Source organism: Sander lucioperca, chromosome 1 (assembly GCF_008315115.2).
Source record: "Sander lucioperca isolate FBNREF2018 chromosome 1, SLUC_FBN_1.2, whole genome shotgun sequence".
Lineage (NCBI taxonomy): Eukaryota > Metazoa > Chordata > Actinopteri > Perciformes > Percidae > Sander > Sander lucioperca.
The window spans coordinates 49,657,054-49,681,687 of NC_050173.1; the positions used below are offsets into that span (position 1 = coordinate 49,657,054).

General features: G+C 39.3%; 2 protein-coding genes across 4 annotated transcripts; one reads left to right on the plus strand and one right to left on the minus strand.

Annotated features, from left to right (window-relative positions):
- Positions 1–1,723: 1,723 nt before the first annotated feature.
- LOC116036593 (moesin-like) lies at positions 1,724–15,684 on the minus strand. Of its 3 annotated transcripts, none has more exons than XM_031280180.2 (15): positions 15,409–15,684; positions 14,630–14,677; positions 14,326–14,409; positions 14,152–14,247; positions 13,856–13,978; positions 13,146–13,297; positions 12,967–13,050; positions 12,739–12,885; positions 11,362–11,458; positions 8,891–9,054; positions 8,634–8,764; positions 8,285–8,445; positions 7,720–7,812; positions 6,088–6,246; positions 1,724–2,395 (listed from the first exon to the last, which is right to left on the minus strand). In XM_031280180.2, the coding sequence occupies exons 1-15, from the start codon at positions 15,682–15,684 to the stop codon at positions 2,231–2,233; spliced, it is 1,980 nt and encodes a 659-aa protein (XP_031136040.1). In that variant the 3' UTR covers positions 1,724–2,230. The 3 variants fall into 3 exon arrangements, with proteins under 3 accessions (XP_031136040.1, XP_031136038.2, XP_031136039.2); XM_031280178.2 differs by having other exon boundaries at positions 6,088–6,321; positions 15,409–15,596; XM_031280179.2 differs by lacking the exon at positions 14,630–14,677 and having other exon boundaries at positions 6,088–6,321; positions 15,409–15,661.
- Positions 15,685–17,030: 1,346 nt separating this feature from the next.
- Positions 17,031–24,174, plus strand: zc4h2 (zinc finger, C4H2 domain containing). The gene is made up of 5 exons (XM_031280182.2): positions 17,031–17,270; positions 18,006–18,177; positions 18,430–18,602; positions 22,082–22,244; positions 23,471–24,174. The coding sequence occupies exons 1-5, from the start codon at positions 17,218–17,220 to the stop codon at positions 23,582–23,584; spliced, it is 675 nt and encodes a 224-aa protein (XP_031136042.1). The 5' UTR covers positions 17,031–17,217; the 3' UTR covers positions 23,585–24,174.
- The last annotated feature ends 460 nt before the right edge of the window (positions 24,175–24,634 follow it).

Here is a 24,634-nt window from a genome sequence, read left to right on the forward strand (position 1 = left end):
GTGTGTTTGTTTATGTGTGTGTGTGTGTGTGTGTGTGTGTGTATGTGTGTGTGTGTGTGTGTGTGTGTGTGTGTGTGTGTGTGTGTGTGTGTGTGTGTGTGTGTGTGTGTGTGTGTGTGTCTGTGTCTGTGTGCATGCACATACGTGTAAATATGCACGTGTGTCCTGTGTGTTTATCTTCTGTAAAGCTCAATAGTGCCCTATTGCACTACCAGGTAAAAATTTGCCCGGGAAGACCATAACTGCTATAAAATTGAATAAAACACCCAAAATTTTATGAAAGTTGTGAATATTAATTTACTTGTGAAGAGCATGGAAGGGAACAATGCATGTTACTTTTGGTTAATTTGGTTGAAAGAGTGTTAGATGCCTTTTTACTGGCTGGTGTAAGATTAGAGTAACTAGTCAATAACTGCCATTACACATAGGCTAATAATAGATGAATGTAGATTTCATGTGATTTTAAAATTATTATTAAATAATTAAATACTTTATATAACCCTAAATAGCTAACTTTAGCCTAATCTGACAAGCTACAGGCAAACAATGTTTTCATTAAGTGCCTCGTTCTTCTGGCAGTTATTACAGCTCTCATACTTTTATTTTGACATGTTAATGTTACTTCCTGTCCAGAGCGCATTGGTTTTAGTCAACTTTTGACTTAACACGTAAGACCAAAATAACATCAGATTTTCAATGATTATGCACATTATAAAAATGAGCCTGTATTCTCGCTCTTGGGTTAAAACGGAAACATGAATAACAAAAAAACAACAGTTGAAAAACGAGCAGTTTTCCAGTTAATTTTTAATTTGTATGGACATTGGAAAAACGAGAAAACGGAACTCATAGTTTTGTTTGAAACATCGACCCGTTTTTTCGTTTTTTCATTTTTGGTTTAAAACGAAAAACGGATTATACTTTAGCACCCTGACCCATGTGGCAATATTGTACATTTACAATAAGGTACACAAAATTAGCCAGGGAACAAATAAGGATTTTTTTTTTTATTGACAAGAAAACATACAAAACTCTAATAGGGGAAAAAAACATAAGCTACTTCATAGGTTCAATTAGGATTAATACAGTGCTGTCAATGTACATGGAAGAAGGAGAATCACCTAAAGGAATGATAACTCTGAACCTTAAAATGTGTTTAAAATGTGATTGGGATGTACTCATTAAAGGTGCAGTAAGATTGTTATTTGAGTTTAACTGCCAAACAAATACAACCCCTCCTTCAGAAGCTCTGCTCCTCTGTCTGTGAATCTATCTGACAGATAATTACTGGTTGCAGGCACATTCACATACTTGTTTTCACCTGCAAGGAATTTGCCTTGGTTTGTTAGTTTCTCATTTGTTCCTCATTTGTTCCCTGGTATCTACTCACAGTTTGTGTACCTTATTATACAGCTCGTCCATCACAATTACTGATTTTTGAAAGACAACACGAGAGTGGAAAATACATCTTTTATAGGGATAGTCAGTGGAGGGTCTATAGACAGCCTGATGCTGGATGAGGACGTCAGCAACAAGAGATGGGTGAAGAGAAGCATACAGACTACAGCAGGCAGCTAGAGAAACTTCTTAGGAAAAATAGATTCAATTTAAATTTATTTGGGCATATTTCCTTCTGTTTTATAGTAACAACACTGCTTTTTGCAGATGTGCAGTTATGGGACATGAAGGATTTTATACAGTGTGTCAGCGGCAATGTAATTGCTTTATTTTCTGTTTATTTATACTGGATAGAGAAACATCAGTTGGTGATAATTATTTTTGATAGTTTTCTCCAGGCATAGTGAAGGTGATCTTTCCTCATTCATATGGATGCACAAACAATGCACTCATGGTGTTTTTATGTGTATTTTATTTGGAACATTTAGATGCAAGTGTCTTAAATGTCATTGCTTTCATTAATCAATAATAATAAAGTTTTCATTGAAATTGCAAATGCATTAAATACCATTGCAAACAACAGCAACACTTTTCATAAATGACAGCACAGATGATGTTTGCAACACCGAACAGTTGTCACTTCTTACTCATTTCCAGATGAAATGGCATTATAATCAAGGACATTAAAGGTGGTAACAATATAATTTTCTGTCATATTCAACCTGTTATGTCAGGTTCATTTTCTAATGATCTGCACCTACACTTCTAAAATCTCTCAATGTGTCCAATTTCATCATCTCTCCTTATCTTGGGCCTAATACAGCAGCCCCTCTCACATGGCCTCAAATTCATCAATGCGTTGTTTGGTGTTACCCTGACGAATCTGGCGTAGGGTCTTGTATTTGTCCCGGCCCGCCTTCACATTCTCAGCGTGGATCAGGTCATTGGGGGTCTTTTTGCTCTCGTCTACAGCTCCAGCTAGCTCAGTGCTCAGGAACTGAAAGAGAACACAAAAACACAGTGAATAAGATCCTCTTTCCTGAGCCTCTTTAGGAGACTATTCAGAAGCCTTACCCCTCTTTTTACCTGGCCCCAGTACTTACTCAATCCCCATCTGAAAACACTCTATTGTCCAAAGTTATTAAGTCCAGTTTTGTGTTGAGTATTCAACACCTTATCTTGTTTTGGCTGTGAGGTTTTATTTCATTTGTATAGGCCTCGGCCTGGATAAAAATTGTAACTTTAATGAAACCAATAGAATGATAAAGTAGTATTTAGTTCTTATTTTTAGATTATTTTTATTTGACAGGACATCCAAAGGCGGAATGAAGTGCAGCAAATGGCCGCAGGTTGGACTCAAACCCAGCCCACTGCAGTAAGGACTGAGCCTTAGTATATGGGGCGCATGCTCAACCAGGTGAGCTACCATGGCGCTCTAAGAATTCACTCAGTTCTAGGTCAAACACAACTTTTGGTGGCAATTAAAGGGAGGCGATTTTCAACCTTATATCTACCTGGGTTTGGTATATGGTGTGAAAAAAGTAGTTCTATTTAATGTTCTCTGGGGCTTAGCCAACTGCAGCTGAAAAGTCTGCTCTACTTCCATACCACAGTTATGTCACTGGGGCACAGGAGAACTAGTGTTACTTCAGCTTTGGTAGCTGGGGGTGCAATGCTGTTCAAAAAAACCTCCCTGCTGTCTTCTCTTGTATTGCAAACTAGCTGTTTCAGTTTCAGTTTCCATCAGTGAGAGGATGTTATGGATAAGGAATTTTACAGTGTACATTTTACAGTGTTAAAGGTACACTGTGTAGGAATTTCTCTCATCTAGCAGTGAAATTGTATTTTGCATTCAAACGAATAGTGCTCTCTAGTGCCTCGCTTTTTCAAATGCGTGTTGCATCTACGGTAGCTGTTATGTACCAAGAAGCTATGACAACATGTCTTCCAATTTTCGCTTTTTTGGCGACGAGGATTCCTTCTCCTGTGTCTCGGCATAAGTATGATCCTCCATTATGAACTAAAGTGCAGTGACAGGCGTCTCTCACTGATCTCCTTCTCCGGTTCAGCTGGTTTCAGTCACGTGATGCTGGCTCTCAACGAAAACGCGTTGCTACTGCTCTATGTCCCTCTCAGCGATTATAGTTTTTCAAAATGGAGGAACGACATGGAAGCCTCCTTGGACTCGCCCGTCCAATGTAAATACAGATAAGAAATTCTTCGCTTACAAGGATAAGTCAGATCATTGGCAGAGGTCATTTTACACCAATGAGGACATATTTATGAATGACATTGATTTTAGCTAATACAATACTTAAAACACTACACAGTGTACCTTTAATGCTGACTCGGATATTCAGCTGTATTCAGCCAGAGAGAAGTCGGGGGAGGCTGCAGCTGTAGGGGGAGGATATGGCCAGCGCCGGGGAGTAATTGGGTATTGCTGGAAAGCTGAGATTCTGTTGGTGGATTCAATGCCCCACTTGCATTCATGTGTGATGATGTGTTAATCCCTATAGTAGCCCTTTTCACTGTAGTGAGACAGTTTTTTAAAAACTTGAGCTCACTGTATGAAATGACCTATTGTGACCTCTCTGGGCCTCATGAAACTTTTCAACCACAAACTAGACACCTAGGGCATTAAGAGGATGTATGGCTTTCCTAAGGCTACATCCACACTAATGCGTTCTTGTTTAAAAACGTATATCTTTTTCTACATTTAAGCATCATGTCCACACTACTCTGATTCCGAGTACCTTATTATAGAAAAACTGCTGACACCGTTTGAGTTTAAAAACTCCCGGGATGTGTTATAGTGTGGATGGGCAGAAACTGAGACTTTTGGCAACAAACAAAACAAAACAGTCAGACGTATGGGTCAGGTAGGCTTACATACCTTCAGCAAAAGTTCCCCCTTGTTGTCGGTCCCAGCAAATAACACCCTGGTCTTACTTTTTTCGCCATTGTTGTTAACTTAAATTATTTCAACTGCAGAGTAACCTGGTCATGTGATATACGTTGTCAGATGTGTTAACATGGACGGAGATCATTTCTGATACAGAGCCTTGTGTGGACGAGATCGTTTTTGTTTCAAACTGTGTGAAAATGTAGTAGTGTGGATGAATGCAATCTTAGGCTACTAAGTATACGTTGTTTTGCAGTTACAGCCCAGATTATTATGTGATGGATTGAAATGTAGATTTGTCAGCTAAACATTCTTTGTGTAAACTCTACTCCAGCGTATAACAAAATAAGTTTCAAGATTAGTAATGCTGTTCACACCAAATTGTTAACTACCTATGTTGTGCAATTTGAAAAAAGCAACATTCATTTTTGCCTCTTTTTGGGCAGCAGGAGTGACACAAATATTTGTTGTGTTCTGGTTTCAGAATGATGAAGAGAGTTGGAAAACAGTTGGATGCAAAACAGGATGTAGGCTCTAGGGGGATTTTTCCATTAACAATTAACATGTTTTTCTAAAATTATGTATTCTCTCATTTTAGGGCTTGAAAAATAGTTCATATTGCTGCCGTAAATAGGAGTAAAAGCTCCCTGAGCCCCAAATGTTTACAACATCTGGCCTTGCCACTAATATTTACCGCATAGTCAAAACCTCTCTCTGACTGTGACAACAGGCAAAGCAGAAACAAACACTTTATATAATCTCATAACAGCAACAAAATGTGATTTTCAAATCACAAACTACAAAGAAAGACACAACTGGGAAGATGCAGCCACCATGGCTGAGTGTAATAAGCTAAGACACACGTCGGTCCATACCTCTAATAAAGCCTATTAATAAATGAAACAGATACTTTAAATGTGTTGATTGAGAGCCAGAGATTCTCTGGAAACAAATAGCAGCTCTTTGAGGCTGTAGGCTAATTTGGCAAAGTGGTGCTTGTAGCTTAATGCTAATGTCAGCATACTGACATGCTCACGGGCGGTAATTATTTACCAGAGTTCTATGTTAATTTAGCCACTTAGCATGCTAATATTTTATATTTAATATGCTAATTAGGACTAAAGACAAAGTATGAGTAAGGATGATAGGAATTTCATAATTCTTCCGGTATTTACTCATAAATCAAAGAATTAGAATTTTGATGTTATGAGGCGAGATAAAAAAGTCAGAGGATTAAAGCCATCTATTCAGTATTTGTCAAGATATTTTACTCAAATGTCAAACCTCATGGTGGAACTAGAGGAAAAGCCAGGGTATCAGCAAAGTTAGTATGCTATATAGCTCGGGAACCATGAACTGTCTGTATGAAATTTGGTGCCTTTACAACTGAAAAAGTGTAAACTTTGACCTTTTGGTGGTGCTAGATGAAAAGTCAGGGGATCGCAAAAGTCCTTAAGAATTATGCTTTAGGGGCTATATGTAATACATTTCAAGGTAATAGGGGCACTAAAGAAAAAGTCAGGGGGTCACCAAAGTCAGTGGGATGCATTCTATTGGGACCATGAAGGCCTGCACAAAATTTCAAAAAAATGCATCCAATAGTCGTTGAGATATTCTAGTCCAACCGACAGACCGACATTGCCATAGAACCACGCACTCTTTAAAGCTCCAGGACAGCCCAGGGACTGCTAATCTCTAGCTTCACATGACCTCTGACCTGACGGTGAGAAAGAAAACAGCAACTCGGCGAAATAGGAAATTTGATTATATTCACTCAACCTTACCTTGAGGTTTTTCTGCAGCCTCTTGTTCTTATGGGCCTCTGTTACTCTTTCTTCCTCACTGCGATCTCTGACCATGCCTGGAGAAGTCAGCTCAGCGCTCGCCTGATCACTGCTCTCATCCGTCTCATCATGCTCAGGCATAGGAGGATGGACAGAATCCTGGATGTGGACACCCATGAGTTTAGTCTTCAGCTCCTCTTTGGTTTGCTCCAAATCAGCTTCTACCACCATCGCCTGTCAACACACACGACTTGCAGTAAAGCAGTGTGGTTGGATATTAAAGTGCATGTAGCTGTATTCTCGATTGGTTAAAAAATGTGATATTCACATAGGAAATTTTATCTGTAGGCTACTATGACACTGAAATAAATGAAGGTGCTTTTCGGGAATAAAAGAAAACTGGAATGTCTTTGGTGACGTGGCACTTTCACCTCTACTTTTAAGTATTAGTTAAAGGGGCATTTGACCCCAAATTCACTGAAATTGTATTTTTCTTTCTCCCTAAACATAAACAGATATATAAATGAGATTAATTAAACACCAAAACTACAATGACAAATGTTATTTTGGATAACCTGCTCATCTCCTGTTGAATCCCAGGTTAAGTTGTTTTAGTTCACCGCTCTAGCCTAGAAATCTAGACCATCCTAGCGGCAGCAAATGTAATTTGCAGCCAGGGTCGTCTAGCAACTCTCGGTTGGCTTGCGAGCTGGAAAAACCAAACTCTAGTCAGACCAATCACATCGTTTATAGAGTCGGTGGGCGGGCTTAACATAATGACGGCAGAGTTGCGACGGTTCGGTGTGAATTCCCTGCTACTTGAAAACAAAGAAGATGGCTGCTGCTGCTGGCGAACAGCGGTCTTTGGAATCGGCTTTGGCCACGACTCTGGAAGACTTGGAGTTAAGCTTTTCTTTGAGAAAAGAACAAAGAACGGCTCTGAAGTCATTCTTAAAAGAGGAAGATGTGTTCGGAATTTTGCTGACCGGATACGGCAACAGTTGAATCTATCAACTAGCGTTTCTCTGGTTGGTTGTAGAGCTATCCTATTGCGTGCAGAGGGAATTTGAAAGACAACCCTTTATCCCGCCCCTCGGATTGAGCCCTGCCAATGGTGTGTTTCCAGACCCAACATCTTGATGTGGGTCTGGCTTGTCAGACTATCACCGCTCACTAATGAGGGCAACATTTCACAAATAGGTTGTCTTCTGACTAAAGTGATTCCTCAGCATTGCGTGCAACAGTCTCCCATGGTCATTAAAAAACAGAAATAAGGGTAACACTGCAGTATTACAAAACAATGTGGTTGCAAGTTCAGTAAAGCACATCTTATGTGTATACAAATATTTGCATACAATTAAGTTAAACCTTGGGTAAAATTTGCACATACATTCAATGGTTTGTTTTAGCCAATTATGGCTTTACAGGGCTGAGGTTTGTTACCTGTGACAATGCAGTGACACGTATGAAACTCATACAATCACAATTTGAAAGTCTACTGATTTACTTGTCTGTGGTTGACGCATTGCATGTACTTTGCCTGGGCCTAACACTTTGAGGTGTCAGACATCCCTCTTTGCTCATGTTTGATTCATCCTTTATCTCTCTCATGGTTCTGTCATTAATTCTCACCCTTTTCTGCCATCTATTCGCCTCCTCGTCCTTTTTCTTCTTGGCGTCTTCCAGCTGGGAGATCTTAGAGGTAAGCTCTGCCAGCTCAGTGGCCTATACACACACGCACACAAATGGGAAGAGAGTTAAGAGTGCTCATGATCTGAAGTTGTGCAGTCGGTTGCACATTTGTGTGTTAGAGAGAATATGTGTGTGTGTGTGTGTGTGTGTGTGTGTGTGTGTGTGTGTGTGTGTGTGTCTGTGCGTGCACATATGTTATATGCAGTATCACGGCTCAGGTTAATTGTCTTTCTATTCAATCAGCTAAAATGTGTATAATTTGAAATATACTTTCAAGCTGAATTTGTGAATCACTTGACAACATCAATACTTTACCAGCCTTTTTTCTAGCTGAGAGGTGCCTTGATCAATATATGTAAATATACCATAATGAGTCCTTGATCATGGGAATAAAGGAAATTGGTCTCCTGGCTGAATGACGACTACAGCAACCACCTTCTAATTTAATTGATTCAGTTGGAGTTTGAATTTAACCCATGAAGGTGTGTTTGGTGTTTTTGAATACCAGGCTTTCTTGGCTCTTGGTCTGGGTTTCAGACTGGTACAGCAGAGCTTCTTTAGCTTCCAATGCAGCTCTACGGTCCTTGTCCAGGCGCTCAGCCTCCTCCCGAGCAATTGTCCTCTCCTTTTCTAACTCAAGAGCCCTTTGTGTCTGCTCCTCCAGCTCTGAAACACCCATGCACATGTGCGCAAAAATCATTATATACACATACCCAGACAGGCTCATAGTATAAGCTTTGTAGAAATCCTAAAATTACAAATATTTCATTATACTGCACAATTCTTTTGATGTTTTTAAACACAAAAAATACATCTCCAGTTGAGAAACATTTGTATTCAGAAAGTTTTCAGACCATCTTGAGCTCTCTTTGTCTGCTCTTCAATCTGTCTCAATCTCTCCATCAGCTCCATGGTCTCACGAGCAATCTTCTCTGTTTCCTTCTCAGCATTTTCTCGCTTTTTTTTCTCACTCTCGAGCAGAGCCCTGACAGGAGAATTGTTCATATATACACATCTGAAAGAAAACTGGATCTCCTGACAGTTCTTTCTTAAAGCAGAGAGAACACACTGTAAACTGTTATAAAAGCCTTCATTATGACCTCCTTCTTACCTCTCCATCTGCCTCTTGTTCTTCTCCTCCCTGGCCTGGGCCTTCATCTGCTGCACCTCAATGGTGTCAGGTTTACGTCTACGCATGTACAGGTCATGATTCCCCATACACAATGCCAGGATACGTTTGTTGATGCGAAGACGAGGGACGTAGAAAACAAAGTCCTTTAATACAAAAATGGTCAATCAGGGATTTATGACACATCAGAAGCATCTCAGATCTGTTTTACTGTTTGCATGGGTTTGTATCCTAAAGGGATAGTTTTGTTTAGGATAATGTAGTACATGTTTCTAAACTCTTGGATGCTTTCTTTAAATCTGTGCATACAGGCAAATTGAAGTGTGAGGCTAAATTCCTGTTTGTGAGTGAGATCAAGTAGCAACTGCTCTCATTACACTACTTGCTGTAATTTATGCAATTGCAAAATTGGTCATTTCATCAGTAACAAGGATATAAGACTCTCCTGATTTTAGCCACAGTGAATACATATGAATAGGCATATCTCAAAGTAAAAGTAATACTAATACATTTTTTTAATGTAGCACCTTTTACAGAACTAAGTCACAAAGTGCTTCACAAGAGCAAAAAAATAAAAAATAAATAGGACCAAAATGCAGTTTAAACGTACTCGCTTAGTACATTTTTAAGCAACAAAGTTTGTAAAATATCTACAGGGCTTGAGGAAGGTTTCATACAAGATTAGTAAGGTCTTGCTAGGAAATAGCAGTTCAAAATTGATGGCCAAGTTGGATAAACAGAAAAGGGAGTAGCAGAGGGGATGATGCCCTAATCTTATTCACAAAGAAAGAGAGAAAGTCACTGCAATCCCTATTTGAAAAGACACATCAGGAGGTGCAGGAGTGACGGTGTTGTTGAGGGTGTCAAACAGGATTATCAGGGTGTGTTTACTGGACGAAATGAGGTTAGCAAAGTAAGATGCCCTAACCTCCTTAACCATATTTTTAAACTCAATTTAAGAGGTCTTTGTGACAGAGGCAGTGAATATGGACGGAGGGAACAACTCTCATTTTACTTGGAGCCACTTTATCCAAAACGGAAGAGCAAGGTATGTTAAAGAAGTGGACCAGACATTTAATGTCAGCGTGAGAAGACAACACTGCACTTGAGTCAAATGCTGCAGAAACATTCTCAGCTGAGAAGCTATTTAAAATGTGAGAGCGACTTACACATTTAGTGTGCAGTCAATCTAAATCAAAAGACAGGTTGAACCAAACGCATACACGGTCAGTAACATGCAGCTCCTAAGAGCAGATAAATTCAAAATGTAAATCAAGCGTAAAAATAAGGTCCATAAGGTATGACTCCTAATGTTTGTGGCACCAGTTGAATAAAATGAAAAGACTCACTGACCTTAAGAAAATCGGCAGCAAAACAGTAAGAAACGTCATCGACCAAAAAATCACCAATCATAACAACTCTGTCCAATCTAATGATAGAGGATCAGTTGTGGAATGTAACTTAGTACATTTACTCAAGTACTGTACGTAAGTACACATTTAAGGTACTTGTACTTTTCTTTTCATGCCACTTTCTACCTCTACTCTGCTACATTTCAGGAAAATATTGTACTTTTTATTCCACTTCATTAATCTGACAGCTTTAGTTACTTTACAAATTAAGATTTTTGCACACAAAACACATGTAGCTTATTGTACTTTAGTGTACTTTATTTGAAATGAAACTACCCAAAAATATAACGGCCTACAAGTCCAGCTGAACTGATTAGACCATTAAACACACAACAGTTTCAAAAATGTGAGGATTATTCTCCATTTTTAAACTGTAAGTACATTTTCCTGATCATACTTACATAATTTTACTTACGTAACATTATCCATGCAGGACTTTTACTTGTAACGTATTTTTACAGTGTGGTATTAGGATATTATTATTATTATTATAATACCCTTATATTAGGGTATAAGGATCTGAATACTTCTTCCACCACTATAGAGGATACAAGTCACTCAATTCAGACATAAAAGAACTTTTAGAACCAGGGGGGTTGATGAATTGTAATAAAACTTTGAACGACTAACTTGGGTCATCTATAGTTCTAACGAGGGGAAAGCCCTGATGCTCACTGTTGGACTCGGAAAACAGTTCCTGAAAACTACAGCAAGTCCTCCACCCAGGCCTGAGGTTAGCACCCTGAGGTCCTTGGAGTGTACTTGTACTTGTTAACATGTTTTCATAAGGTAATGACCCTGAGCACTGGAGAAGGAGCAGCTATTTAATCCCATCCACAAACATCCATAAATGGAATTAGGCTAAACTAACCTTAACATACCTGCACAAAAATACATCCAGTGTCTTGCAAGAAAAATGGCAACTTTCCCATAAACCTTTGACCTTTGAATGTGGTCTGTGCCGTTTTTCATCTCCTGACATGCTTCATAGAATTTGTTGCTGCTACAGATAACTCACTAATAATAATGTGTTTTGCATACCGGAGCTTTCTTGTCGATTGGTTTGATGACAAACTTCTTGTCATTGAAGGAAATATTTCTGATCTCACTCCAGGGGAAGCCAATCTTTGGGGTCATCCTGTAAAATATTGGCATGTTGTTTTACCACTACGTTATAGTTAACGGGGGTTATCATGTTCTTTACACACAGTTAAAACATAGTTATGAAAATAAAAGTTTGCATCCAAGCTAGCAGCTCTGTGAGGCTGTACTTAGGCACAGCACTGCTTTGAGCTAAATGCTAACATTAGTCTGCTAACATATTAACAGTGACAATGCATATGCTGATTCTACGCAGGTTTACCATGTTCACCATCTTGGTTTAGTATGTTAGCATGCAACATGTAGATGTGCTTTTCAGTCTGGAGGGGTTATATTTAGGTCCCATATTATGTTCATTTTTAGCTTCATACATATATTTGGGGTTTCTACTAGAACATGTTTACATGCTTTAAACTTTCAAAAAAACAACGTTATTTTTCTCATACTGTCTTAGCGCATTGTCTCTTTAAGACCCCTCCCGAAAAAGTCCAGTCTGCTATGATTGGCCAGCGTTTCCGGGTCTTCTACATCAGCACTCTCTGAGTCTCTGCACTATCATTGCAGCCTGAGAATGACTGTAACAGCACTGTAGCGGTACTTTCTACCTATATGTAGCATAGTTGTGACATCACAACTGTACAGAAGTCCTGACAGGTCATTTAAAACCATAGTTTATGAATACGGGCTATGTGCATTTCTCTGTGGATTGAATGTTTGATTCTTTTACAGTATTTATATAGCACCTCAACCTGCTTTATAATTAAAAAAATATATGGAAATCTTACCTTTTACAATATGGGACCTTTAAGGGTTCACCAAAGTCATTACAATTCATGCTATGGGATGAATATGTCTGTACCAAATGAATGTCTGTACCAAATTCAATAGTTGTCAACACATCTCACTCTGAATCAAAAGAGCCAATCTGATGGTAGCTCTAGAGGAAAAGCCAGGGGGTCGCCAAAGTCATTAGGTCTGTCCAATCTGAGTTTTCTGTTGCACAACTAAAACAACTTTTGAACATACACGTTCCACCAAAACAAATTCCTTCCCAAGGCTATTTTGCAGAGGCGCCGTAGAAATGCCAATAAACCAGAGCAAGTTTTTCTCCCATCCCAGAATGCTGTCGCCAGACCCTCCTCTGCAGCACCGCGGTGGAGGAAGTTCTGGCAAAGCGAGACTAGGGGATCACCAACGTCAGTAGTATTCATCCACTGGGGACCATGAATGTCATACAAGATTAGCATACAACAGTAAGCCTACATGGATTCAAACAAGTTTGTCAAAAAACATTTACATTTATAAACTGCGACCTACTTGTCCTTCTTGTCGTAGATGTTCAGCCCCAGCGCGTCCACTCCCAACCACAGCTCTGATCCTTTCTTGTTCTTGATGTTAAAGTAGTTGACTCCGTACATCTCCAGATCCTGGGCTATCTTGAGGTACTCCACCATGGCGTCTTCCCTGATGTGTGGAGTAATTATATGAGCTACAGAGAACCTGTTTACAATGCAGTTATGACTTTTTGAATTAAGACTGCAGTACCTCAGCAATCCCTTGTGCTCTTGATGCCACACCTGGATTCTATTCTCCCACTGATTCTTATTCAGCTTGTGCTGCTCCAAAACCCTGGTGTTATCAGTAAAGAGGACACACCAGTTAAAATTCAGAAACTGGAATTCAGTTGAACTTTGGTTAACACTCATTACCATAGGACTCAGTACCTCTGTGGCAGCAGCTTCTCTCTTGCGAGGTATCCTGGTACGTGATAGTCTTTCCTGTAGTCTCCTAGTTTGACCTGAATGGCATACGATGCCAAGAGCACCGCAGTCTCAGGTGGACAGTATATGTCATCATTTAGGATGCCTTCTTTTACCTAAAACACAGAAAGGAAACAAAAACGCTCTGCTTTAAGACATTAATGATCCCCAATGTTTTATGATGCTGTCCGTGTAAAGGTTTCATAAACAACAGTGTTAGTGTTGATGTGTCTATGTGTTCTGGGGTTTGTCTAGTGCACCTGGATCCATTTATGTGTGCATGTATTCCCTTACGGAAGACCCACGAGATTTAACGGGATCAGCATTAGACATTATGGAACCCCCACTGGTCGTTAAGGAAGGTTCAGCGTTTTGTTTTGATTTCCTTATTCATCATTGCATCTGCAGGGTACCACGCTTGTATACAACAGCATTATTAACATTGTGATATCCACTTTTTTCAGATTCTTAAAGCGCATTTTACTGATTCCTATTCAATAAGAATTTTACTCTCTGTTTATATCAATAGTAAATTTATAGATTTGGATCCTTCTTATTGCATACAAATAAAAAATGGTGCCATCTCATCATAAAATCAATAAGAGGGATTAAGTCAAATTTACAGCAGTATTCCCTTTAAAAACAATATTCTTGTGCATGTACTCATCTCCAACCTGTAGGAAGAAGAGGCGCTGTGTTGCCTCCTGGATCAGTTCATCTGCGACATCCTCAGGGTAAAACTTGGCCCTGAACTTAATCAACAAAGGGTTGTCCCTCTTCACATCTTGAGCTGTCACCTGGGACCGGCAACCCACAGCAGAGGGATACCGGAATGAAGATATACGTACTAATTAGCGTCAGTGGGTTGACAAAACCACAAGCATGATTACGTGTTCATTTATATCCAGCTGCCAGCTGTTAGGTTATGCCATCAAGGGATGTAAAGTTGACACACAAACATTCTCCTCACCCTCTTGTTCAGCTTGAGCCAGGTAGAGAAGCCTTTGCTGTCCTGATACTGGAGCCCAAAGAACCAGGTTTCCCTCAGGCCGATCGTCTTCACTATCTAAACATACCAATAATTAACACAATCACACACTTGTCCGTCAAAGCACCTGTTATGTAATTGTACTGCACAGTGTACCTGGTCAAAAAGCTGTTTGCCAGTAGTGCTGGGCAGGATGGCAAACTCCAGCTCAGCATCCATGGTTGTAACTCGGACATTTATCTGCCAGAGAAAACATTCACACTGAGCCACAGGAGGAACAAATAAATTCCTGCTGCTCATTCATCTATATCACTGGAGAAGCATCAAGGAGCATGCAGAGCAACAGCATCTGGGTAAAAAAAAAGCACTACCAATTTTTTATAATTTTGTCTGTTCTTTGAAATAATGCTACATTTCTTGGTTCTTTGACAGCAAAATGACCAAAAAGAGTGTTCCTTACATTTTTCTGTTCAACCAGGATCATCCAATCGCAAGAGGTTGGTGCGGACTACAATCAAAAAATGAAGCCCACAGTAGATTTTAGACTTAACTGAGAACATGGGGTTCATGCTATGATAAATAAGTATTACCGACTGGGTCTAAACAATTACACCCATTTAGCAATAATCTTGAATATTAGTAACCATATGCATATACACATAATTGCAGTTGTTGGGATGGACAGACTTGCACAATAGAACAAAATAAATATAGAGAAGAAATGGATGGCTCTATTCCTTATAAACTTTGCTGAGATTAAGAAAGCAAGGCAGGCTTTCATGAGTGTCTATAATAATACTGATAATAATAATAATAATAATAATAATAATAATAATAATAATAATAATAATAATAATAATAATAATAATAATAATAATAATGTACTACAGTTGTTAGCCTTGCTGCATGTCCTTTGGGGACTGACTGCTTCAATGGATATTTATGAAAACAGGAGGAGAAAGCTTAACGTTGCCACTGTTTGTTACACCATGTTTATCCAGATAATGTGACAACTCACAATAAATCCAGGAACACAAATGCAACAAATTAGAAACATCTGGGAGCTGGGCATGATATCATCATACGTTTTGTTTTGCTCTAAAAATTATTCTAAAGATTAACAACTACCGACTAATGCCTTCCTGTAGCCTTTCAAATACAGAGCAGGTCCACAAATTTCAGTCAATCTACTTAATTTGCAATTCAATGACATATAAACAAAAAAAGGTAGCTACTTACAGTTGACATTTGTGTTTTTTTAATCCGTAGTTGAAACACTTCTTCAGAGAGGTGCCTGTAGCCTTTCCTCCGTGGAGTCATATGAAACTGCTTGCAATACCTACAAGGATTATACTGAATGAGAATGGACCATTGTATTGCTCTTAGTACTTCTCTCTTAGTTAATCCAATGGAGGCCAGGGGCCCACGTGTTATGAAGAGGCAGCCTTCATCTGTGAAGACTTTTCTTCTTAAATTGATTACGTGTGAGTGTGACTGTGACTGTGTGACACTCATCTAGGACCAAGACATGATCTTTTTGTCTCCCAAACCTGTAGAGGGACACACAACAGGAGTAGGCCTAACTCAGCAGCACCTGGTGTTCCAGTGGCAGTGACTACACTCTGCTAGTCTAATCCTTCTTGTTTAGTTGTTATGGCATACAGTGATTTTAGGGTTAGTAGGCCTAGTGTACGTCTGGTTTGTAGGCCTGTTGCTAAATGTGCAACAAGAGAGTTTGTGTTGGCTAACAGGGCCGTACGTTTGAATCATTTTGCGATAATGTTGCGCTTTCTTGTTTTAACTTTTTTAAACTCAACAATATTCATACTATTTAATGAATATAATATGTTTAATGTAGGCTATACTTTTGTTTTATTGTTGTGACAATGTGTTTTGTTATGTAACATTTGTTAATATTTTTATGTTTTTTCCCCTGGTTGTTCACTAGCTACAACCCTGATAAAGTAATAAGTAAACGTACTCCATATTGTCCCTTGAGTTGATTTTTTTTTCTGTTCCTTCCACTTTTCACTCAGAAGAAGTTTGCTGTAAGTGCCATTCATTTATTTAATGTTACATGTAATGTTTAAATGAAGTGAAATTGTTTCCATCGCGGTGTAACACATGGTTTAAGGGGAAGTGGATACTTGTCGTAGGTTATTTCAGGTTTAATGTTTAACCTTCTAACACTTAGGGTTCAAAATTAACTTTATCGTCCACCAGCCAAATAGTGAATGTTCAAATTTTACTGTTCCGGTCAAAAATGACCGATTTACACATTCCCTGTACCATAAATATGGCATTTTTCATCACATTGCCTCAAGACCTTATGATATCCTTCACAAAAGGCATTTGAACACGTAACATTCATTGTGACTATTTTCTTTGAATTTTGAGTGATTTATTCAACTTCACACTTCTTTTGTTTACGGTCAAAAATGACCGTCATAGGAAATGAATGGGAAAGAGTATAATTTTCATCCAGGAGATAAAGGACATCTCCATACACACACTCCTACAACTTTCCTGTGCTTGTGTACCCGTTCTCAGGTGCAAAGCTTCCATTTGCAAGGGACACTGCCCCATGACTATGGAGCCACTTGTGCATGTGAACCACCAATGTTCGCACACAAATGCACGCACACACACACACACACACACACACACACACACACACACACACACACACACACACACACACACACACACACACACACACGTTGTAGATGTAAATGTTCTAAGGTTCTTTTACAATAAATATTCTATTAAAAATACTTTTTGTCATTTTTATTGGCATTTATGTTAAAATCAGAGCAGTTAAAACAGTAAATTAAGGGGGGATAGCAACAAACAGTGTTTAGGTTAATCACAGTCTGCGTGTGGCAGAGCTCGTGGTGCTACCGTAGCCACGGTTTCACATTGCGGGCGCGTGCTCGTGTGCGCGCTCACACCGGCTATTGTGTTTTTTATCAACAAGGAGAGGAGACCACCGTGGCCTTCTTTACGGGGAACTGAGCTGGCAAACTGAACCACAAGGACTGCGAAACCATGGCGGACGAACAAGAAATAATGTGCAAATTAGAAAATATCTTGGAAATACGGTAAGACTTGGCTAAAATGTATTGTTGTCAGATGTTTGACACGTATTAAGAAACGTTTTATTAGCTAACGTTAGCCGGCCACGAATAAGCCCCTTGGCTTCGCTTTTGTTACTGAGCTAGCTACAATTAGCCGGTCTGCTGCTGTCTTTAATAGGTTTTTGCTATTCTGGTTTTAGCAGGTTTCCGCCAGTGTTGGGAATCAATCACTACAGGCTAAATAAGACATAGGTAGATATAGAGAAGCTGTAGTTGAGGTGCATGTTCTGATCATAGCTACATGTATCAACATTCCAGATGTGTATTAACAAAATGCCAGATGTGCGATGCCTATTATTTCTGTGGGGAAGCTAGCTACTTAGCTAGCAAGTGCATCGGTCTGTCATTCTCAAACTAAACACCGGTGGCGGAATGGTGTTTGTTTGCCCTGATGTCTTCTTTGCAGCCACGTTTAATAACTGCAGAACAGATGTGCGAAATACGTTAACGTTACATTAATTCATTCACTTAACACATTCATTAACGTGTGTGGTAATTAATAATTCTGCTTAAGATCAATGCAGAACGTGTGTGAAGTTATTCATAATTTTACACAAATGCAAAGCACTGCATGACAGATGAAAAAAAAGTGTGGTGTTTTAGATGTGGCTGTTTTTGTAAGGGCAAATCGTTCTTTCTTTCTATTTTTTGCATCTGTGAGCGAAATAACCTGACAGCTGGTGTCTTTTGTCCGTGCAGGAACAAGACTGTCCAGATGCAGAAGATCAAGTCTCGTCTTAAGGTTGAGTTTGAGGCTCTGGAGTCTGAGGAGAAGCACCTGAAAGAGTACAAACAAGAGATGGATCTGCTTCTACAAGAGAAAATGGCCCATGTGGAGGAGCTGCGACTCATCCATGCAGATATCAATGTGGTGAGTGAGTCCTACATTCAGAGAGGACGTGCAGCTGAAATCTCAGTTCAGCTTTCAGATGAGTAGAATTTATTAACAGCATTGGGAATAGCAATGTTAGACCAACAACACAAAAGAAACATATATTGATGGCATTTCAAGTGCCTGTGTTATTTTCAGTATAAAATATGTAATGACTAGGTACAACCATTAATAGCTTATACTAAGCATATTACATGTGTATTTCTGAAATTCCCAATTCTGTCCTCTCAGATGGAGAGCACCATCAAGCAGTCGGAGAATGACCTGAATAAGCTGCTAGAAACAACACGCCGCCTACATGATGAGTACAAACCTCTGAAGGAGCATGTTGATGCCCTCAGGATGACTTTAGGTCTACACAGACTCCCTAACCTGAACGAAGAAGAGGAGAAGCTCTCCCTGGAGTCAGTACACACACACACACACACACACACACACACACACACACACACACACACACACACACGCATACATACATCTGAAAATATTCTTGTCTACATGTCTTTTCAACATACACAACACACAATGAACAGTTTTTATTTTAACTTTATTGTCATTGTACTTTTTCCACATATAAACAGTCAAATTCATATAATTCACAAACACAAAGTGCTACAGTAAAATACTGTCTTTATGGCATTTTTGCACACACATATGCATATACATTGAACATAAATACATTTAGGTAGCATGTGTCACAGAGTGATTGCAGTAACAGTGACATTTCAGTGTGCTGCAACATAGTGTTACAGAACAGAATGTGATGCTATGTACAAGCATTAAAACCAAGTTGATATTGTGTACTGTGTAAAGTCCAAAGATAATCAGGCCTACAGGGACATTGTGAGTATCGGTGTTGTGCTCAGTACTAAAAAATAGTGATTAGACACAGTAACTACTTACCTCTATTAAAAAACTAACTCAATTACTTTACTGATTACTTTCACCAAAAAATAATACTCTACTGTGATACGTAGATTTTTAGTTACTTCTTTAAATGCTGCCATTTTTAATGTGCCCATAGCTTTCATCTCAGTACTGTTATATTATCTCCGCCGGGATCATGTTTTTTTTTGTGCATGTGTGTGTAATTGTCCGATGCTGATCTTGCATAATACTGGACCAATTAGCCAAATACTTTTTGAGCAAAATTATGACTTTATGCTCAAGAACCTGTCTTGGTTGCGGTGGTCATTCAATAATATCAGCCAGCTGCTTTGTCGGTTAAGTCATTACTTATGGTGGCGATACACTGGGCAGCATTTTGGTCAACATGACATGGCAATTTGCTTGCCAAAAGGAATGAATGTACACTGCATTTTTTTTTTTATCGGAATCCCAGCAACCACTAGAGGTCCTTGAGCACATTTGCACATTCACACAAAAAACAAATGTGCAACTCACAAAAAAGATAATGCTGGAAGGTCCAGTAGTATGTGAGACTAGCTGCGGACATACAGATACATACACGGACACACAAACACACGACTGAATGCATGTTCCCTTCCAGGCTTAAAAGCTAAAGCCACAACACTTGTTTACTTATGGTAAAAGCACAAATATTTATAACAAAAAAACAAATTTGCAAGTCAACAAAATTTGGGCAGGCAAAACACTCCGCTTCTGAAATGTTCCTGGTGTGGTATTCAAGCCGTGCGGAGGACAGAACAAGTGGACTGTCACAGTCGGAACACGGTGCAGCTGTGACTGGTGGAATCCAGGGGTTACGCCTGACGGAGATAATAATGAAGTAACAAACCTTTCAATATCAATAATTTAGTTACTCAATTTAAAAAAAAATAATGTGTAAGAGTACTACTTACTGTAGTAACAGAGTTATTGTGAGTTAGTCCCAACACTGGGGAGTATATTCGTTAATGTTGTTTATTTATAGGCCACAAGTACATATAAATGTAACAAATACAAAGACAAGAGGTCCAAGAATGGAGCCTTGTAGTACACCACGTCAGTGACTTTGAGAAAATAAACTTATTTACAGAATATTAACGTTTCCGCCCATTCAAAGATAACTACTCCATCGCAGCCCTTTAAACACTGACCTATTGCCTCTGTATATTATTAAGGATGCTTTGGTCTACTATATAATATGCAGCATCAGACTGCAACAGCACTCAACAAGAAAACTGATGACCATCATTTGTAGTTGAGTGCATGAGCAAAGTTGTTCAAGGCTGATTTATTTAAATAGCAGAGAATTCCACAGATTTAAGGTTAAAATGCAGTTTGACCACAGTAATGCAACATTGTACAATAGTACATTAGTAATCAACAGGATTATACATAGCCACATTTAGAGTTTACTGACAGTTCTTTTTGGTGGTGATGGATAAACCAGATTATAGCAGTGAGGTATTTTATTGACTGGTTCAGTAGTGTGAAAAAGGCCTTTAACAAAATATAGTCCCAGTTTGCCTGCAATGATTCTGCCAGTTGTTGAGTTGGTCCCTTACTCAGGTACGGGTGTCGGTACATAGGGAATTAAAAAATGTATTGTAATTTATCTTTGGTTGGATATTGTGTGAACTGACAATTGAAAATTTCTTCACAAATGGGAAGTTTAAGTTGTTAGGAAGTGTGCTGGACCACTGCTGCTCTGCACGCTGACAGCATCGTTTGTCTGTGCTCTGTGTGGAAGCTCAGATGACGAGTTAAACGATTTGGCCAGGTGGTAGTCGTCTCTCTTTTCCATCTTGGTGGTGTGCTCCTTGATTTTCTCAGAGTTTGCGAGATACTTAAAATGTTCTGGCTTATCACTGTTGTCCTTCAGTGTTTTTACTTAGAAGACAGAACTCATTACAGAGAGAGATTTATGATGACATCCAGGGAGATGTTAAAATGATCACTTGTGCATCTTGGTGCCAGAAAGGTAATTAATGGTAATAGTGCCTACTGGAACTGTTTAAGGTGTGATAGAGTCATTCCACCTGTGGGCTGTTGGGTACATTTTAAGAATGACATGTCAGCAAAAAGACTAGTCGCGTTCCACTTCCGGGATTGCTCTGGTGCTGCAGGAAATTCAGCCGGATGCATACACCTCATAATAACAAACCAAAACACACCAACTGTTATAGTATTATATTAACTTGAAAACAAACATTATCATCATATTAACTGTGAAATATTGAAATGTGTGTGTGTGTGTTAAAGGTGCAGTAAGCGATGGTGCCAAACTGCCAAACTGCCAAACTGCCAAACTAATTTCCATTTGGCTGGAAAAGGGTTTTGTGGCTCGTGCACTCCTTTCTGTTTTTACTACTTCCACAGCCAGGGCTGTGTATTAACACCAGATTTTTTTTTTTGAGCGCACACAGAAAATAGAGAGCTAGGTAACTGTGAGGATATATTCGAATTGAATTTGATAAAGTGTATTGGATTAACATCACTTACTATACCTTTAATGTAATGCTTGCAGTAATCCTTAAATGGAGCTTTGGTGGATCATGATTACAGGAACTACAGCCCAATGCATTGGTTCTGTGGATGCTCTATCAAAAATCTATTTTGAGAGAAACCAGAGAGCGTAAAGAAATGGGATATCACTTTTTTATTATTTTTGAAAATGGGCCAAGCAGGCTATAAAATCCAAGGCCAAATTTCGTTCCCAGCCCTCTGCATTCACAGACACACTCACATACGTGCAGACAAACGTTCTCACAATGACTGGACTTTTGCTCAGAGTTGTACATACAAAGAGGATGTGTGAGATGACCATAATGTTCTCTTATTGTAGTCTCCTTTTGTATTTGGTTTACACATCTCTTGATACAGAGCGTAGATGGGAAAATCTCAACTGTGATATGATTCATAAGCTTTAAATGAGAATCACAGCTAGCTAGGCTTTGCTCTCTTTGCTTTTGAACAGTTACTTTGAGAAGCAGAAAGCAGAGTGGCAGAAGGAGCCACATGAGCCTGCCATCCCAGAATCCCTTGCTGCCGCTGCAGCAGCAGCACAGCAGCTTCAGGTTTCCAGGAAGCAAGATGCACGCCAGACGGCCACCTTCAGACAGCAACCCCCACCTATGAAGGTATTGCTCCTACTGACCTGAAATCAATCAATCAACATGTATTTATTTAAAATAAATATAAAATAGCTGCAATCTTGGTAGAAAATACATTTCTTTCAAGTTTGAATAGTCTGTAGATGGTCTGACCTAATAACACACCAGCCATTTTGCACTTTGTATTTTCTTTTTTAATAATTACAAAAGCACTGTGAATTTCCAAGATGTAATCGGCTCCTAGTTGTGCCATATATGGAGAAAATGAACAAACTCAGACACCACCCTAAAGTTTGATAAAGAAAATAATGCGCTTAGTCATACACACCCAGACACCTTCTGAAAAAGTGACTTATCTGTACAACACAGCGAGGAGGACATGAGTAGGGCTGGGTATCCTTCCTAAATCTTAGATTCGCTTCCTGAAATATACTTTTTTTCTGATACCACTTTTTTTTTTTTTTTTAATCCATTTTAACAAAAAGAAATAGCATTACACATTACAGTACAAATCAATCCTTTTTTTTTGTGATGCACGTTGTAGTGAAGCTTCTCAAAAACCAACAACACACACGAGCCCCCGTCTCAATATGTGCACAACAGTGGTTTTCCAGCATGCTTTTACGACATAACGTTAGACAGCCAATCAAAATCATTTTTAGATCTTGGTATAAGCATGCTGAATGCTTATTGGCTCACTGACACTGATGGAATTTACTCCTAAAGGCAGGTTTATGCTTCTGTGTCAACTCCACGCTGTAGCTACGCTGTCGCTCCTACGGCGTCGTGACCCTGTCTGAGTTCTGCGTTGGGGTTGCTTTGCATCGCGGTGCGTTTCACTGCCACAACGCTAGGGGGAGATAAGTCTAAGGTTATTTGCGAGGTGTCTGCCAGCCAGTTTATGTTATGTTAGCAAGCAAACTTTAGCACAACTGCCCACAAAGTACAGCTTGCTGGCGAAGTGCAGATTTTCAAAACGTTACTAACGTATAGACCCTTTACAAACAGATAGCCCCGTCATTGTAACCAAAATATGTCTGAGTTTATTTGCAAAGCTGATGTCAGTGAACTAGCATGTTGCTACTCCCCACAATAAGCTGCTGGAATCACCCTCTATCAACACACAGGACCAGTTGACCAATCACAGTCCTTGCGGTCTGCGTCGCCTCGACGCAAAGTTAAATTTTATGGAGGTGCGTGCATGAAGTTCAGTACCCAGCCCTAGACTTAATATTTCTCTCCCCCCCCCCCAGGCGTGCCTGTCCTGCCACCAGCAGATTCATCGTAATGCTCCCATCTGCCCATTGTGCAAGGCCAAGAGCCGCTCCCGCAACCCAAAGAAGCCCAAGAGGAAGCCGGATGAGTAGATCCCACTCTACCTTCAGCTTCTGTGGGTTTAAAGGGACCTGGTCCAATACACTGATCTAAGATCAGCCTTTTATGACTGAAATAACAGATCTGTGCTTCAGGACAATTTCCACTTTAACAAATTGTCTTAGTACTTTTTTTCATGAACTGTCAACTGAAATTGATGGATGATCTGGTAACGTCATTCTGTTGTTTGTTTCATCAGTGCTTTGGATGTGTTTATATGTAATTGTATGACTTGTATATTAGGTTTACTAGGCCGTAACCATGTAACTGCAATAACGCAGAAAGGAACTTGATAAACTGTCCACATCATTTTGCCCATGTTTTTTTGCCTTAGATATTGTACTGTACTTTCTAATTTTTTGCAATGCATGTGTGCTTCCATGGCTGTCTGTTGTGTATTTTTTGTGCCAATGAAAAAACAAATAGGTTTAATTGAAGTTAAATAAAACACAATCTTTTAATGTTTACATTGTTCAAGTGACCACAAACAGGAAGCAAAGAGGCCAGACTCATCTGCTCTGAATAGTGTTGTGTGTTTAACTTTAATACAGTGATAAGAAAATAAATAGATGTTTTGTACTAACCTTGTTATTAGCATGTCCCTTTTTACACTCAAAAACAAAGGCTAGACATTTGTTTTTTTTGCACAGTAAGTGGTGTAAACATAAACACAGCTGTGTTTATGATCACACCACTACATACAGCTGGAGCTGTGCTGATGGGTAACCAAGGACGCCACCATCAGCATATGGATAAATATGTATTGGGCAAATGGGTGGGTTTACCCTGTGTGTCAAAATATAGAGATAGGAATATGTTTGACAGCAACACAATAGTATTCTTTCGTTGTATTAATACTGTGCCCATCATGTCTGCAGCTATCTGTCTGAAAAAGGACAGTGAGATCTTGATAAATGAGTTCCTGTAGCGTTTTTGTCAGGGTAACCCCTCATTTCATCTGTTGCTAGGGTAACTCCACGTTCCTTAGCTGTTGCTAAGGCAACACCAGGTTGCTGTGACCCGCACACATCCACCAAGTTGTT